General features: G+C 41.1%; 1 protein-coding gene across 1 annotated transcript; it reads right to left on the bottom strand.

The window, feature by feature from the left end:
• Nucleotides 1–1,076: 1,076 nt before the first annotated feature.
• cass4 (Cas scaffold protein family member 4) lies at nucleotides 1,077–18,073 on the bottom strand. Its single transcript, XM_028576305.1, has 7 exons — nucleotides 17,940–18,073; nucleotides 4,762–5,178; nucleotides 4,049–4,132; nucleotides 3,834–3,950; nucleotides 2,444–3,748; nucleotides 2,156–2,239; nucleotides 1,077–1,938 (listed from the first exon to the last, which is right to left on the bottom strand). Exons 1-7 carry the CDS (start codon nucleotides 17,940–17,942, stop codon nucleotides 1,528–1,530), a joined length of 2,421 nt encoding a protein of 806 aa, XP_028432106.1. The 5' UTR covers nucleotides 17,943–18,073; the 3' UTR covers nucleotides 1,077–1,527.
• Nucleotides 18,074–18,090: the final 17 nt, after the last annotated feature.

Genomic DNA, 18,090 nt, shown 5'->3' with positions numbered 1-18,090 from the left:
TGACGTTCCACTTCCTGGATTGCTCCGGTGCTGCCGGAAATTCCGCCGGATGCATTATGTTTGCCGATGTCCGTCTTCTTCCGCTTTCTTTGTGTTGGAATTTTAAACTCCGGTGGATTTATGAGAACTATGATCAGTTCAATACAGTGGTATGACAGTTCATTCCTTCAACGGAATGTAATGAAAACTAAGGACATGAGTATTGATTTTAGGAACAAGCTATCAACCCCTGAGAGTAGTCTCATCGAAGGTAGACGTTGTAGATAACTACCTGGGGATTTTTATTGATGACAAGCTGAATTTGAGTTATAACACTGAGATGCTATGTATAAATGGCCAGCAACGTTTGTTATCTCAATTTCATGTTGACAAGAACCTCATGATCCTATTTTAAAGATGTTTTATCGAGTCCGTTTGAACCTTTTCTTTAATCTGTTGGTACGGCAACCTCGGCATCAAGGCCTAAAACGCAATATCCAGGATAGGGAGCAAGATCTTGGGGATACAGCAGAGTATGCTAACTGATTGATTTGTTCAACAGACAAGTAGGGAGGAAGGCTGAAGCCAATCTGTCCGGCAGAAATTCCCCTTTACTTGGAATTTCAGATTTGGCCTTCTGGCTCTAGGTTCAGATTCGCTGTGATTAAGAGTAACAGGTACAAGTCCTCCTTCATCCCCAGAGCCATTTCACTTGTAAACTCAAAATGACAAAATTACATTCTATAAAATTCTACAACTTCTATAATGCAATCCACGTATTTCCAATTCCACAGCCCCAGTTAGTAATGTATATATATTTGTAAACTCCAAACTCATAATCAGATGAACTGAGTAGTAAACTGACCTCTCTGTAAAATAAATTTCTACACAGATCACTACTGGTTTATTTGTACATGTGCTGTAACATGTTTGTTTATGTATAGATAGATCAGATAGACATTATCAAAATAGCACAACCATCTTTCAGTTTTTAATTTTAATATCAATGTTTGGGAATGCATAACACATTTTTTTTTAAAAGAATATTTACATAGATATTCATAAAAAGTAGACTGTATCAAACTACTACCCTGGAGAGTATACATCTTACACAATAAAGTAATACAATACATAAAACATCCACATAAACAATATTCTGAGAGTAAAAAATGGTTGTAAATTATATAAAAAAATATGTTTCACTTTATATTTTAATTGCATTTTAAAATTGGACTGAGGACAGTATCATAAATGTGCAATTTATTTTGGAACTTCACAGTGGTGAAGTCTTTTATTCTAGTACAAATACAACTCCTTATTTCAATTGTTCTGCTCTTCCCAGCAACTTTTTCTAACATTATTAACATTCTCAGCAATAATAACCAGCATTCCTCATGATAACAACATTCAGCAGAAAGCAATGATCTTTTGGCTAGTGAAGCTTAAACGCAGTTGAATATGACATGAATGAAGAAGTAAACTGATGATGAATAAACCAATGTCTTTTGCTGTACAAACAAATCAGCATGCTTAAAATGTGTGCGAGTGTCAGAGATCAAGCGATATCCGAAAGTGCTGTGCTCTTTGGGCCAGTTCCTTTGCAAACTCTTGAGCCTCGTGCAGAGCTTGCTTATCTGGGAAGTGCAGCGCCGCCTTTTTGGTTGCCACAGCAAGCTGCTTTAGGAGAGCACACAGGTGGTTGCTCTTATACAGGAGGCTCTGGGTGGAATCTCCACTTTGGGCCTCCCTGTACAGGGTGTTCACCAGTCTCTGGCCTACCATGATCACCAGCTTACTTTGCGAAATGAAGTTCTCTGGTGGCTGGCCATCCCGAAGGCTGCCCACAAATCCCCCGATGGCTTTCTGGAGAGCGCCAAAGTAAAGCCGGCAGTGCTCTGACATGGAGGGTGGTTGAGTTTTTTTTGTGCCACTGCCAGACTCAGAGGAGTTGTTATCAGCCTAAGCAGTGTAGGAATAGAACAAAGCAGATGAAGATGGCCACACGTTATGTCTTCCAGGTTACAGTGTTTCTTGTCTCTTTCTGACTACGAGGAAAGTCATAAATCATTGTAGATGGATATATAAAAGTCTAATTTTCTAATAGGCAAAGATGTTTTTTGTTTTCCTCATGCTCATAAGTAGTAACAAATCTCTTGTGTTAATAGGAGATACTCACTTGTGCCGTGCTAGAGACTGATGTGGCATTTGCCTTTGGTTCCTTCTGCACTTCCTTCTGCTGCTTTTCAAAATCATTCTTAGTCTGAGGAAGAAAGTCAAAAGCAAATGATATAGTACAAAAGTTACATTATTAAATATGCTTTGGGTTGCTTTGGTCAAAGGCTCACCATTCAGTTACCATAGTTACATTATTTATGATGACTGAGGGTTGCTTTGGTCAAAAGCTCACCATTCAGTTACCATAGTTACATTATTTATGATGACTGAGAAGATTAGGAGCTTTTACCTGGAGCTCTACATAGTCGTTGTCATCCTCCGCTATGTCCCCTCCCTGTGCGCTTCCATCAGGACTTTTCTTTGTCTCTGGGTGACCTGTGGTGTTGAGAGGCTCTGCAGCTTTCTGAGGGACTTTGAACAGAAGCTTGCCATTGGCATTGATGATGGACACCAGGCGCTTGACGTCCTCTGGAACAGTGCGCGCCACCATAACGAAGCGCTCCAGTTGATCAGGTGTCTGGACCTGCCCAGGGTCCTGACAGAGTGTATTAAGGGGCCAGCCAGCTATGTTTAGAGCACTTACTGTTTGTTGTAGAATCACACCTGAGTCTTCTACGATGGACAGCTGTTTATAGAGCCTCGTCTGAAGGTTGGCATCGGTTAAACGACGGGCATTGCCTTTAATGTCCAGGGCGAAGTATAGGAAACAAGTCAAAGAGCATGCAATCACCTCTGCTGCTTCTTTGATCTCCTTCAGGTGTTTCTCCAGATGTTCTTTGCTCCTCCAGTGACTGCTGACAAACTCCATGAGACGGGGGACGGCCTTGCAAACGGACTCCTGCAGGTCCAGAAGTCTGCGACAGGCCTCGTCCTGACAGACCGTCACTTCTCGCAGAGGCTCAGGTGAGGACGAGCTCAGAGCCAGAGAGTCACAGGAGCTGGTGGAGGAGCTGGAGGCCGTGCTGATTCTTTGACTGTCTGCTGCAGAGAGACGTGGGGTACTACCTCGTTTGTCGTCCTCCTGCACCAGTGACTCCCCACTTCCAGGAAGGTCACAGAAAGACGTACGTGCCAGGATGTTTCTCATTCGCTGCAGATGCACCCTGGTAAGTTCATGAGCATTGCTTGAATCGCCCCTGTACTCTAGGGGTATATGATCACTGGAAGGATCACTGAGAACTCGTGTGAGAGGTTCCTCCTGTGGGGGAACCGCATATACTAACTCCTCTGTAAGCCTCTGAGTTGGGGGCTTGTCATAAATCGGGACCCTTGGCAGCACTTTGGGTGGACTCGGGATGTCAATCGAACTGGATTTCGGTATATCATAAAGCGAAAGAGTTGGACTGCCTCTTTGAATGGGCCAAGCACGTGCTGGAAGAGTGTCATAGAGTTGCCTGCAAATGGTATCATGGTAGGAGCCTTGGGGTGGACTTTGTTTCTCAGGACCCACTGGCACATCATAAATTCCCTTAGGCTTGTGGGGGCCTGGAAGGGTACTGTATCCACCCAACATCTTCTGTTGAGCTTCTGTGGCCGAGGGAACAGGGATGTCATAGGTTGGGTCTTGATGCAAAGGTGGTGGAACTGCATACACCTGTGCACAAAAACAATGTTGTCAATATCCCAGTTGTGCAGACTATAAAGGCCTTCGTTAATCCCTCTAAATGTCTGAAACTTACATAAGAGTCTTCTGTATTGCTACACTTTAAACTCTCCAGGGAGTCTAATCTTTTCTCCAGCCCTGAAATTGGAATCAGTGAGTGTTTTCGTGGCAAATGTCTTGGAGCTGTTGATGCCTGCAAAAAGAACATAACAATAACAGTGAAGCAGCAGAATATCTACGAATAGTCACTGTGTTTGCTATATTTTGTTGTGTACATTTCCAGGAGCTTACAGTGGAAAGAGAAACTCGTCTTGTTTGGGTTGGAACATCGTAAACCCCCCCTGTTGGACTGGACGCCATGCTGAAGAATGAAGCCTGCAGACAAGACAGTCAGGCAGTAATATTAGGGTTGACTGGTAACACTTGCATTGCTTTGATCATAGCTGCATCGACCCCATTGACCTCTGCATTAACACATTTATGGGGACAGTGTTTGCTCTGAAGCCTGTTGAGAGTGCCGGAGAACCCCATTATGCATGCACTTTGCCAATTAACGCAGCTCTATAATAGAAACCATGCTGCTCATTGAATATTAGGTAGCTACTGCAGAAGGGAACAGGACTCCCCTGGAGCAGGAGAGGAAATGGTGAACATGTGGGTTCATTTCTCCCCACCTTCTGCCGCACAGGCACCCGTACAGACACTTCTGTCTTTCTAGGGTCCCTGGCAGCATGAGCTGCTGTTTGCAGTTAAAAGTGTCTGAAGTCTGTGTCTGTTGGTCTTTTAAAGGCCAATAAAGACCCCGGTGCTGCATGCCTGTCCCATGGAGAGGCCCCTGGTCCCCATCTGTAAGCTCTTTTGCCAGCAGGGGTTTCACAGCATTAAATCTCTGCACCAGTCTACTTAAACTTTAACCCCTAAGAAATAGACAGACTAACATCTACAATTATTATTATTTTTTTGCTCTTTTCTACATACATTCAATACTTCAAAACAATGTGTACCTTTTTTCCCTCAGGTCCTTCTGTGCTGTGACTAAGTGCTGGCTGGACTGGACTTTTTGAAGCCGATAAAGGTGTTGATGGGACCTTGTAGATCTTGTCCATGCATTCATAAGCTGGGCTGCTAGAGAGTCGGGGTACACTCGGGATCTGGTAGATATTTTGCGCGCTGTCATCAGCATCAGTTAATTTGGGTTTTTCTGTATCGTGGCTTAATGAGCGTGCAGTGGTTCCAGTTTGTGGTAAAAGCTGCAGTCTATTTGCAGGGGCCAGACCATGCCGTCCATAAAGAGAACACATCCACCATCCGCTGGTGCCAGCCACGTTTTGATCTATCACCATGATGATGTCCCCTTTTCTGAAAGCCAGCTCATCTGCGCACTCTGCAGTGTTGTCATACAGAGCCTTCGCAAGTTTGCTCTAAAAAAACAAACAGAGAAAATGCAAATGTAGATTAGGTAAAACATAGCTGTAAGTGGATAGTGTGTGGCACATTTTCCACATGCAGCATGGTCAGTTCCTATATCATTATTAGCACATGACAGATTCACATTTAGATGGAAGTTATTTAAAACTGAATATTTTGCTGCTGTAGGCCTTTGACATTTCCTGCACATCGTCGCCATCATATTCACAAGGAAACATTACACATTAACACAAACAGTGGTCATAGAGTCACTCTTTCCCTTATTGTTAAAGTGACTGTAAAACTACGAAGAACTAGGTTAGAGCTCTTTTTGTTCTTGCTTTCCTCTGTATTTTCACTTCCTAATTTTTGTTCTGCATTGAAGTAAATGGAAAACAAGTCTAGCAGGCTTGTGAGCACCTTCATCACTCCAAAAATGCATCGATATGCAAATGAAACCTCATTCACACTACATATTTTGAATCTAATTTGCACTCTGAAAACCAAAGAATTATCACTGATTAATATGCATGTTTCCCCTGTGAAATCACTGCCACGTGTTGAGCCATTTTAATTGTGCGGCCCATAAACTTCCCTGCTCTTTTCTATATGTGAGAAACCTCAATCAGTTTGCGCTGCATTCACTGACCATAAACACTGACAGCTTCTTTTGTTTCTGGGTCCACATCTTTGCTGTGATGGCTCCTCAGAAGAAACAAGCTGTTAATGGTTCAAGCCTCTAAACCAAAACCGTAAGACAAAGCTTGGTTAGCTTGTGGTTTGACTAACTATAGCCACACAGGGACAAACATTAATGTGCACACTTATCTCATTTCAATGAGCAAATCTATGTTTAGATGCAATGGGAACCGACTGTGTAGTTTGGGTGTCATGATGTTGCTTATGCTGACTACTTCATGTTTGGCAAAATCGGCTGTCTTCTGTCTGACTACAACATTGTTTAATGTGATGCACAACACAGGTTTCAACCTGCAATAAAACTGGAATGCAGACAAACTGTGACTGCAGTGCATTCTTTATTCATTCACTCTAATAATAAATGTACAAAAATGTGTAGGAATTTCTCCCATCTCGCGTTAAGATCATATATCGCAATCAACTCTCTCACACCATGCAGTTCAAAGTAGGTATTACAGCTACGGTAGCCTTCACGCTTCAAAAAGCCGGTCTCTTGCTCTTTTCAATATCCTTTTTATTTTTCTGGGCGAAGAAGAAGAAGATTCCTGTTCCTGAAATTTGGATTTTGAATACATGTGGTCCTCCATTTTTCCTTCTTCAAACTTGCCAGGGGCCCCCATTAGCAGCATTAACAGCATTAGCAGCACCTGTTAGTTTATCATGTGACAGTGAAAACGCAAAAGGCGGAGCTGGGTGTCCCTTACGGGCTAACGTATTTCAAGATGGCGCATGAATATGGAGCGTTTACCCCAGTTCATGTGAATGCAAATGTAAAATTTCCTTGATTGAACCAACTCAAATCAGCTGTTCTGGAACCGAAAACTCAGTTTCCCATCTCAGGGTAAATCAACTATAGTTATGTGAGTTACATGTGAGTTACATGTTCGCTACGTCACAAGTTATTCAGCAAAGTGGTTTCCATCTCCCATTTTGCGCATTAAGTCTTTATCAAAAAAAAAAGCAAGAAAAAACACCAAGTGAGAGTAAAAACTTTCGTTTTTTTCTAATTTTGCCGTTTCCATCAACATTTTCTAATGCAATACTTCAAAATGTGCATAAAAATATGTTGACGAAAACCCCACTACTGACACACGACAGCTCAAGAAATAGAAAGATGCTTCTCCACGCTTCATGTCACAATATATCCTAAAATATGATGCCCCAGTGCCTACAACAGACATGTCTGATGTGCGTAGAGGTGTGTGTGGTTATTCTGTATCAGCCTGCTGTCATTTGCATGTAATTAAATGAAGCTAAACTTCGTAAACTCAGAGGCTGCAGATGGGTCAACCTTCAAATGGCTGAAGGAGCAGCTTTACAGTATACAGTGCTGTGGACAACAGATACTGTGAGATTTACTCATATTCATTCATAGATCAATGCAGACTGAGTTAAATAATAGCACATTTATTTTGTAAAGCACCTTAAAAGGTAGGGTACTCAACGACACCAAGTGGTAAATTACCACCGTTCCTGCCTTAGCCACGTTCTACTTGATTTCTGACGCTGTTTTAAAAGCATCTGGAGAGTGTTTGATACTAGTAGTGGTATTGCATTAGTATTTGGTTTTCTCAGGCTGATAAAATCTTCAGCTGCACCAGTAAAAGGCGTGTTACTCAGACAGTCTTTAGGCTGCATATTTAAATCTATTTAAAACATCTGACCTGTTTGCAGCTCTCCTCATCTGAGCAGCGTGGGCCCTGAGCTGAGCACTAAAACATCGTGCAGGCAAAGTCTTTTTGCAAGTCCCAAGTCAAGTCTAAAGTCTCTTATGGTTGTAATGGGCGTTCTACCATCCGGTCAGCTTAGAACACTGCAAAGCTTTATTTATCTAAGGAATTCAAAGCATGTACTGTATCATCACTCCTTTATCTATTATAGCACATACTGTCAGTTGCTGAGTATATGACCTAGTACTGTAAAGTGTCCTGGGATAACAGTGTCTGTTAGGATTTAACTCTGAAACTAAATTTGAATTGAATTTTAAACTGGCTATTGCGATGCCATATGAAAAGCACACACAATGTCGCAGCGCTGCCTTGAAGTCGATGTTAGGGGCTTAAAACACCATTGAGCACAACCATCACACAAAATCAGTTAGAAGTTAGCGGTGGTGACGTAGTCATACAACCGTAAATACAAAATTAAATAAAGACTGTTCCCAAGTCCTAAATCTCAGAGTCAAGTCTCCAGTTAAGTCCAAGTCGCAAACTCAAATCCCCATCTCTAGGGGCAAGAAAATACCAAGAGTGCTGCTTGTGCTGGTCCCCGAGTCTGGGGTTTGAATATATTATACATACCTTCATGCAAACACTGTGGGAAACACTGTCACAAGAACTTAAAGCTACTTCAGGGGTTAGAAAGGAAACAGGATGTCAGTGGTTAACCATTTCAAGAGGTTCCTCTTTGTGATTTATAGAAAAAACTCAAACACAGACAGTGATAGTTATGTATCTTTGTATCTTTGCAATTTAAATTATGTCCTCTGGAATTTAATGTATGCAAATTAAAACTGCTCGATTCATCAGTCATGTCATTATGTTTTAGCTCCATCTTGTCATGCATCCGCAACACAGCTCTGTCTGGTTGTGGTAAACGTTTTGGCCGATGGCCTCTGGTTAGACATCGTTTTATTGGATTATTACTGATGCATTAACATATAACACAATTTTTAATGCTGTAGGCATAGTAGAGCTAATTTATACTTCTTTATATGCAGTTTGTTTAATAAGTAACAACATGGTTGTCGCGTAACAACTATAATTTTCCTCTTAAACATAGCAATGTATAGTACAAGCAGATAGATAGATAGATAGATAGATAGATAGATCACACACATACAGAAAATAAAATAAATGTACTAGAAATAATAAATAGTATATTTATTGTATTTTCTGTATGTAGTACGTCAACATTGGGAAGGTATTTGGTTACATTCCACCACTGACATATAAAGAGAGATCCAAGGCACTATAGGAATAACGGTAAGGACAGACCCTTGACAAAACAAACACGCCACCCTCAGCTGATGTGTGTGTGTGTGTGTGTGTGTGTGTGTGTGTGTGTGTGTGTGTGTGTGTGTGTGTGTGTGTGTGTGTGTGTGTGTGTGTGTGTGTGTGTGTGTGTGTGTGTGTGTGCGTGTGTGTGTGTGTGTTGGCTGAATCCTCCGCAACAAAGAGCCCATTCACCATCAGAGCCCAACACGCTCAGCACCTGTTGGGATGCAGCCCCCCACCCACACACACACACACACACACACACACACCAAGCCTCAGCAAACTCCCTGCCTAATCCTCTGGGTCATGCAACAGACATGCAAGTGAAATGGGGTCAAATGACAGTCAGTGAGCGTACAAACAAAGATTTATTTTGTACTTTCTCCTTGGAACCATCAGTATACACTATCCTAAGATGACATCAGCAACTGATTGGGTTCACGATCATCACTACAAACTCTTCCTGTGTTACACGTATCCATCCAGTCATCCATGAGGATGTGTGTGTAAAAAGCTTCAAAACTGTCAGTGCCTGTGGGCCACACATTAAACCACAGCTTACCATTTGAGCTGATTATTGGTAACACTTTGGTTACACTGCATCCAGATCTAATATATACTTATTGAATTCAGGTCATGTGTCCTGCGCCTCGTGCCTGCATGTTGATCATCGAGTACAGTAACAAAGTCAGATTCAGCTGTGACTCTTTTGGATTCCTGCACACGCCTGCCTGTGCAGATCAGCCTTCTGACAGCTGGCCTTCAGCACTTTAACTGCACAGCTGTTTTTTGCCTCTCCCGTCTCTCCATCCTGTTCACAAATTAACATTGGCCCGTCGGACGCAACGCAAGAAATTATGATAATAAGTATAACGCCGGATTATTGTTTTCATGACAATTTTTTAACTTGCGGTTATATGATGTCAAACTGTTACACCAAACACTCAAGTAGGGCTAGATTACTGTTTTAACTACAGTGAGTCATTGTTTACTAAAAGAAAACTGTGAAAAATGCCCAACTTTCCAGACCCTCAAGGTGACATCTACAAATTACTCTTGTGTCCAACCAACAATTCCAAAACCAATTTACAATATATGATTTATGATGATATATGAGGAGAGAAAGTGCACATTTGAGAAGCTTGAGGAGTGAATTGAAGCAGGACAACATAACTCCACTGTGGAAATGATAGGATGCTAAATGCTAATTGGTACGGTAACAGTAGCACAAGTGGATACGAAGCCAGAGAACTGACTCAGTGATGAACAAAAGACCAGAGACTGATTAAGGGTTGTAAATGGACAGCTATTATAACGACTACTCAAGGTGCTTTTACACAGTACAGACATCATACAAGTTGCTACCTGCTCATCAGATAAACATTCACACACCGATGACGCAGCATCAGGAGCAATCCTGGCTTCATTGTCAGGACACTTCGACACAGGACTGCAGGGCAAGGGATCGACCCACCGACCTTTCGATTGGTAGACGGCCGCTCTAACACCTGAGCCACAGTTGTTTTTTTTGGCTTAAAGTGGTTCATCAATTATCAAAATAGTTCTTAACCCTCCTGTTGTCTTTGGGTCAAAATTGACCCATTTTCAAAAAGTTTCTACATCACAAATTTGGGTTTCTTTCAACCAAATTGTCAAAGAAAATAACTCTTCATTGAATTTGAGTGTTTTATTCTATTTTATAGCATTAGAAGAAAAGAAAAAAAACACAAAAGAATGTTGAAAAAAGCTTCAAAAATGTCAGAAAAAGCTTCAAAAATTGGATCAAAAAATGGACAAAAACATTAAAAAAGTGACAAAAAAATGGACACAACATCAGGAAAGACAAAAACGTCGGAAACGAAAAAAGAAACGTTGACATTTTTAAAAATAATTTTAAACGATGGGAAGACAACACAAGGGTTAAGTGACTCACTGAAAGGTTATTGTCCTCAGTGCATGGGTAAATATTCTGCAACCTTTGATGTGCATTAATCATGAATTTTGTAACTGACCTACAGAATGCAAGTCCCCCCCCTTTTTTTTTAAAAGAGTGATGCTGTTTGGTAACTGCAAACTTTCCCCCAAACAATCAGAGAGCACCTGTAGAGACACTATTGAGTCGACAAAGTCAGAGCACCCAGTCCCAGAGAGCCACTGGAACAGGAACTAGTCCAGGAAGTGGTTCCTGGTGTGGGAACGACACCCTCTGACCTTTGTCCTCCCGCCCCCCCCCGATAGCCTGGGCACGACCCCCGGGGTCAGGTCAGCACCTCATCCATTATACATCCAGACACAGAACAACACCCAGAGTGCTGCTTGAACAGATCTGTCACACACGACTAAAAGTTCAATCACATTTAGAAAAATGTTAATTTTCCCAGACAGAGCGGCAGTGATCACAATGAGGCAGAGCACATAGTTGAGATAATCCCTTTTTCTTGAATTTGGACAGGAAGTCAGCCTGTAAATATGACATATTAGACTTTCCCACAGTATCTTAGATAGAGAGACGGGGGCAGGGGAGAGACGAGAAGGAGCCACTGGGACAGACAGACAAACACCGGGAGAGAGAGAGAGAGAGAGAGAGAGAGAGAGAGAGAGTTTGGTTTCCCTGTAAATTATTTTCTGACATGTTGGGAATTCGTTCCTGGTCAATCAATTTTATTATCTTGAATGATCCTCAGATGTGCTCCATGGAAAATCACCTCTTTCATCCCAAAGAACTCCAAGAGGAGGCTGCGTGGCAGTGACACTGACTACAGCTGCCCTGGTATTTCCTGTATGGGAACTGATGAGAACTATGTCACAATCTCATAAACAAACGCACACAAGTGATGGAAATGTCCTCAGACATTCCTCGCACACAGCTAATCTTCTTATTACAATATATGACTAACACAACAGTCACTCGACTTAATATCTTTCAAAACTAAACAAAAATGACTATTGAAGATAGATGAACCGATGGAATCTCCAATAGATTATTTTGTTCTTTTCTGGATGCAGATCTCAAGAATGTGCTTTACTTTCATCAGTCTTTGGACTGTTAATATTAAAATAAATGGGTCCTTTTGGCTTATAGCAACTAAAGCTGCAAAACGCACCATGATCAATCCCCTCAGTGGTGGGGGCGCCTGGTTAGCTCACCTGGTTGATGTACAGAGGCCCTTGAAACAACGGCCGCGGATCGGTTCCCACCTGCGGCCCTTTGCTGCATTTCATCCCCCTCTCTCTCCCACTTTCCTGACTTAATCTGTCCTATCAATACAGACAATAAAAGCCAAAAACATCATCTTAAAAAAAACTATATATATATATATATATATATATATATATATATATATAAAATATATCAAATAAAATGCCAGTGGCTAACTTTGAAAAACTACTAGCCACAGTGGCTGTTGAGCAAAAAGTTCATGTCAAGCCCTAAATGTGTGTAGCCTAGTGAAGTGCATACAAAAGTCCATTTGAAGCAATATATTACCAAGACATGCGTATAAATATAAATATATCCAAGACACATTCGATGATTGTGTCACGCAACTGCTGAATCAGAGTACTGGCACCTTTTTTGGCTCAATTTAGCCACTGAAGCTTATAGTGGCTAATGTTGGCAAACGTTAAACAAACTTCAGTTAAATCAATTCTTGGCTCTTTGTTACTAATGCTATTGTTATACTATATCTCACATTTCAGTGGTTTCATGACAGAAGTAAAACGAAAATGTAATCATTTAAAGGGGTCGTAGAATGCAAAACCGATTTTACCTTGTCATAGTTGAATAACGACAGTTTGGAGGGTAAATAGGACATACATAGAACCTCCAAATCCCACTGACACCTCTTTCCTCAGCAAATCTCACAATTTGAAAACGGGGGAATCTCAACAAAGCTAAAAGTTGACGTCAACTCCCCAACTCCTACCTTTGTCATGCCCCAAAATTTACACCAGTGACCTGAGATCAGGTAATGTTCTGAATATAGGTCGCGCAGATCTCAGAAATGTTATACTTTGTTTGTCTGCTTTCCATCACTAAATAACTAATATGAGACCTGCTGTATCGTCTCCAATGAATGTGTATGTGGTTCCTCAACCAATCAGCGCGCAGCTCATCTAAATATTCATGAGCATACCATGTTTGGAAGATTAGCTGTCGTTCCAAATAGAGCCATTCCACAGGGATGCATAAGGGCCAAAAAGAAATAGCACCTGGGACATTTTCAGCCCAACCAATGTTACATAACCTATTAGGAGACCTTAAGGAACAGTGTGAAAGACCCTATATAATCATTCTATCACCCCTTTAACCTATGAACAAATGAAGACTGCGATATGGATCTTTGATCTTAGATGATTTATGAGCAAATTGTAGATGTAAAATCAGTCATCTATTGAATCACATTTTGTATACAAAAAGTTGGCGTCGCCCCGACGCAAAGTTAAAATTCTTTGGAGGTGCGCTTCAAGCTACGGCGGAGGTTTCGGAGGGGGGTTTGTGGCAACGCAGAGGGGTCTGCGGGGGTACGCTGTCGATTCGACGCACAAGCATAAAACAGCCTTAAGATGCAGTGTAGTGTCTTATCACTTAATAAGATCCAAGCAGACTGGGTTGAAGAGCTTGGAATAGTTATATCTGATGAAATATGGAATAATGTCTTGGGTAGGGTAAATGGGTCAACATCATGTGCTCGCCTTGGTTTAATTCAATTTAAGGTTCTTCATCTACCCTAACATAAACGACTTATGTGATCGTTGTCACACAGACGAGGCAGACCTGTCCCACATGTATTGGTCCTGTAACAAGCTGAACACTTTTTGGACTACGGTATTCCAGAACTTGTCTGAGGCATCTGACAATGATAACTGGCCTAGTGCTGAAATGGTTATTTTTTGGTGTTCCGGGGGAAGGTATACAAAATGACAAGTAGACTAAAAGATGTGTTTGCCTTTGCAACTCTTCTTGCACGGAGAAGGATTTTGTTAGAGCGGAAATCGGAACATCCACCCAAAGCCTTGGCTTGAATGAACGACCTGATGCTATTTCTAAAGTTAGAAAAGATTAAAAATTCCATTAGAGGGTCGATCCACAAATTCCATAAGAGATGGGGTGCTATGGTGTTTTATTTTGAAAGGCTCTTCCCAAAAATTAAGTAGGAATTGCATCCTCCATAACTAACCCTGCTCCACTGTTTGAGCTCGCAGCACACTGGAGTATAATGATAAGAACTAATGGGAAATTAGCCTATATACATGTCTTGTATATCAAGAGACTTCCTTTATTCGTACCTCTAAATATGTATTTATATTTTTTTATTGTTACTTCATTCTAATATATATTTTCATTTGATGGGTATTTATTTACTTTATTGCCTACTTGTTACAATACCCTGTACATATGTTGGAAATAGATACTTCTTTTTTTTTTCTTCCTGTCTAACTATTATTTGCATAGACAGTATGTTGGGGGTGGGGGGAGCAAAAAACAAAATGTTTGTTCCCAAATGTCTGTAGGCAATTGCAGTTCTTTTTTGCAAATAAAAAGAAGTATAAAAACTGAACTGTAATTACCTACATTTTCATTAAATAAAAGATTAATGTTGCTAATAAGTGACCTTGTGACACAGCCACATCTCACAAAGATGTTGCAGTGTAGTGGGCAGATGTTTTGAGGGGCAGATAAGGTATCTCACTGCTCACACGCTGCTTTTATTGAAACCCACACTTCCTCAGGCTCATCTCCTGCCTTGTGTCACACTCGACATATACACCATGTGCTCTCTGTTACTTTACAGTGACAGTGTTGGCTGAATAACCACTGGTTTGTCCAATTTCTCCCTGCACAGACCCTAACTTCCCCTTTACCTGTGAATGGTGAATTGAACTGTTCTACATTAAACCTTTGAAGAGGACTACTTTATTTTTGAGACAATACTATAATAACATAATAAAGATAGGGGAGGTTTGGCATTTCCTATCAGCCTATACTCCGCTTTTGACTCAAACGTGGTCGGATTTGCAGGAAATCTGATAGATCTCTTAAAGGTACATCCCTGCAAATTAACAAGTGATGACACACAATTAGCCAACTCCATTCGCTGTGTGCACTTCCAGTGGGCGGAGCTGTGTTGATAGACCTCGGCGGTGTTGTCTCGCGCTCAGACAAAAAGTGGGCGAGTTTATTTCAACATCACAACTGCAGGATATCACTTAATTGTCTGTGCAGTCACTGATTTATTTGCATTTTTACATTTGCTACACGCTGCGTACCGCTTCCTCACTTGGGCGAGAGAGGTAGAGTGACAGCAGAGAGAGCAAAGAGGGCTTTATGGGAAATAAATACATATAGGCTGCTAAATATGTAACTATTTACCTTGTAAAAAACAAATAGTGCTTGTGTGAGTGTGGTGAGCTCATCTGTCTCTGGCTCCTTCATCACTCAATATGTCCCACAAGTTTTTTAGTTAGGGGCTACAGTGCTCCTAGTGAACAAGGTTATTCTGGAGCCCTGCAGTCGTAATACAATTAACTCTAATACAACTCTCTTTGGGTTTGTAACTACGAGCGACACCCTTTACAATACAAAGTAATTTTATCATTTGTCAATGTAAAAATATTAATTTCAGCAGCTTTAAAAAGCAGACTTTAGGGTCTAAAACCCTTTCAACCCTTCAGTGGTTGTGGAATGCCCCGGTTACTGTGTAATATGTATGCATCCATGTATTATTATTACCTTACAAAATGCCTGGTCCAAGTCTCTATTCATAGGGACAGTGCTTTGTCACCGCCATTTTTGTGTCCTGTCACAGCAACCCATAGGACTGATACGAGATACACACGAGAAGATTTGCGAAACACACTAGTACAATTTGCCTGACATAACGTTATGCTGCGCATTTGGCTGTAGTATCAGTCCTCTAAGAAACCCTGGACTACAATTTTATTCCGTCCCAAAGGAGAAAGTTCGTCCGACAAATGACCATTTTTGGTCCTTGTTTAGTCAGCAAGCCAACTCAAGCTAATGTTAGCTTTGTAGAGAGATGAGCTGTTTTTTTTATTTTTTTAATGAATAGCTTTAGCTATTATATGTCCCCGAACTTCAAGCAACAGAGACGATTTCCTGTCCGTGTTTAACATTAGTCAGCCAGTCAATTGAGCTAACGTTAGCTCTGTAGAGATCGTGGGATTTTACAAACTCAATAAATCCCGCCCATATAAACACCAAACTAATTAGCTAGCTCAATCTTGGTATAACTAAGATATCTGCAGAATACATTTTTTTCTATCGACAGATTTAGACCCCCGCACATCCATAAAATTCACATGTAGCAGCTATTTTTAGCATAGCGGCAAGTCACCAACACACGCGCAGCTCATCTGATCCAAACATTTCCAATAAGTTTCTCCAGAGCGATGTAACAAATTTTGTTGTTTAACGAGTTCAAGCACTTTATATCGTGTCGGAGAGCTTCTGTGTGTTCCAGTGTGGTTCCTGATTTATTTTCATGAAAACAAATGTTTCAAAAATAGTTTTGATTCAACTCTTTAACGTTAACCAGCTATTAGCCCTTTAATAAACAACTCGGTAGCTACTAGCATGATCAATCTAGACTTAACCCCAACCATAATAACACGGTTGATGTACTGTGATCACATTGTCTTGTTGTTCACCCATCCTGCAACACTGTAATATTATTGATAGATATATGTACTCTTGAAAGCCCTCAGGTTATCTCCGGTGTATGGGGATCAATTTAATTGTAATGGCGGGAAAAGTAAGTTGGGGCAGATACTTTGTTACAGTTGGATCACAACCAATATCCAATGTCTTTCTGTCTCATTTAGATGCGCTGTTGCCATGCCTGTATCTGAAGAAAAAAAAAATATTACTGTTTTGGACACAAATATGGCAGCGGGCATGATGGAAGTGACGTCTTTGATACCCGTGAAATTTCCTCAATTAATTTAGTTTTCATACTCTGGTGAGTTTGTTCAGGAGCCTATATCCTAGCTGGCATATATCCTGACAGGATGAACGATGAGGATGAGTAATAATCTTCAGCAGGTACACACATGGACAGTGACTGGATAATGCAGGACAGATCAAGAATGAAACCTTTGTTAATTTCCTTGGGTGGGATGTGAAGACGATGGCAGTGTCCTGCTGTGTAAGCCGTCATGACTGTCTACTGACTCCTGCTCTCAGATGATAAAACAGCAACACAGCACACAAGTCATCCCAAAATAGCTCTCAATGATCTAAAAACAGAAGTAATTCCAATTCAAAAAAACCTTGAAGAACTGAAAATTAGATTGCGTAAACCGATAGTCATCAACCAAAGCAGTAGTGTTTTTTTTTAAAGAAGCGATGAATAAAATGAGCTCAGTTGTGTATCTGCTTTGCATGGAAAAATGTCAGGATGATGCATATCCTTTTCCTCCACTGTGAGCTACAGATAGGACCTGGGGAGATTATGCTTTGCTATTAACATTAATCATGTCAATGCTTTTTAAACTTTTTAAACAGACCCCCAAACCAAATAATGACTGGGCTGGTAGGCCCCGATCAAGTGTAGCTACTGCTGGGCAGAGTAATTCTGTGCTTGTAATCATCCAATGATTCAATCCATCAATCAAAACTAGTCATAGAAAATGTGTGGATAAACTGTAGAAGAGTCAGACCTGCTTGGATTCTCTTGAACTAAATGTAATCTTTTTTCCATCTGCTGCTGGCTACCTTGCAGTATTTAAACATGTGCCTAACGTCCCAATTATGCGTTTCTGAGCAGCCTGTGTTGATCATCTCACTTCCAAAGGCCCGTGTGTTAATGAGGCTCATAAAGTATCTCTCTCAGCTGTGTCAGGTTACAGCCTACAGTAGAGCAGGTCACAGGGGCTGTATAGAAATAGGCGGTAGCTGACGCTGCAAGTTAAAGTGAAATCCAAGCAGGTGGTCTACAGGGACATTCCTCTGGACAAGCAACAGTTCACATTCAAAACTGGCATTATGAATGATTAAAAAACCAGCAACGTTTAACTAAAGTTACAGCAATTTGGTCAAAGGCAGCTGCAGTACTCACCATGGTTGTTCAGCAGTTGTGTTCAGTGATCACACAGAGAAATTAGTCCGTCCACAGAGGCTCAGCTTTCAGTGAACCATCTCACCGGGAGTGTGTGTGAAGAGCTGTGTGTGTCTCACAGCATATTGTCTGAGCTGTCAACCGAGAGCCA

This window comes from Perca flavescens, chromosome 4, assembly GCF_004354835.1.
Source record: "Perca flavescens isolate YP-PL-M2 chromosome 4, PFLA_1.0, whole genome shotgun sequence".
NCBI lineage: Eukaryota > Metazoa > Chordata > Actinopteri > Perciformes > Percidae > Perca > Perca flavescens.
The sequence above is the reverse complement of the archived record's forward strand: the minus strand, read 5'-3'. Positions and strand labels throughout refer to the sequence as shown.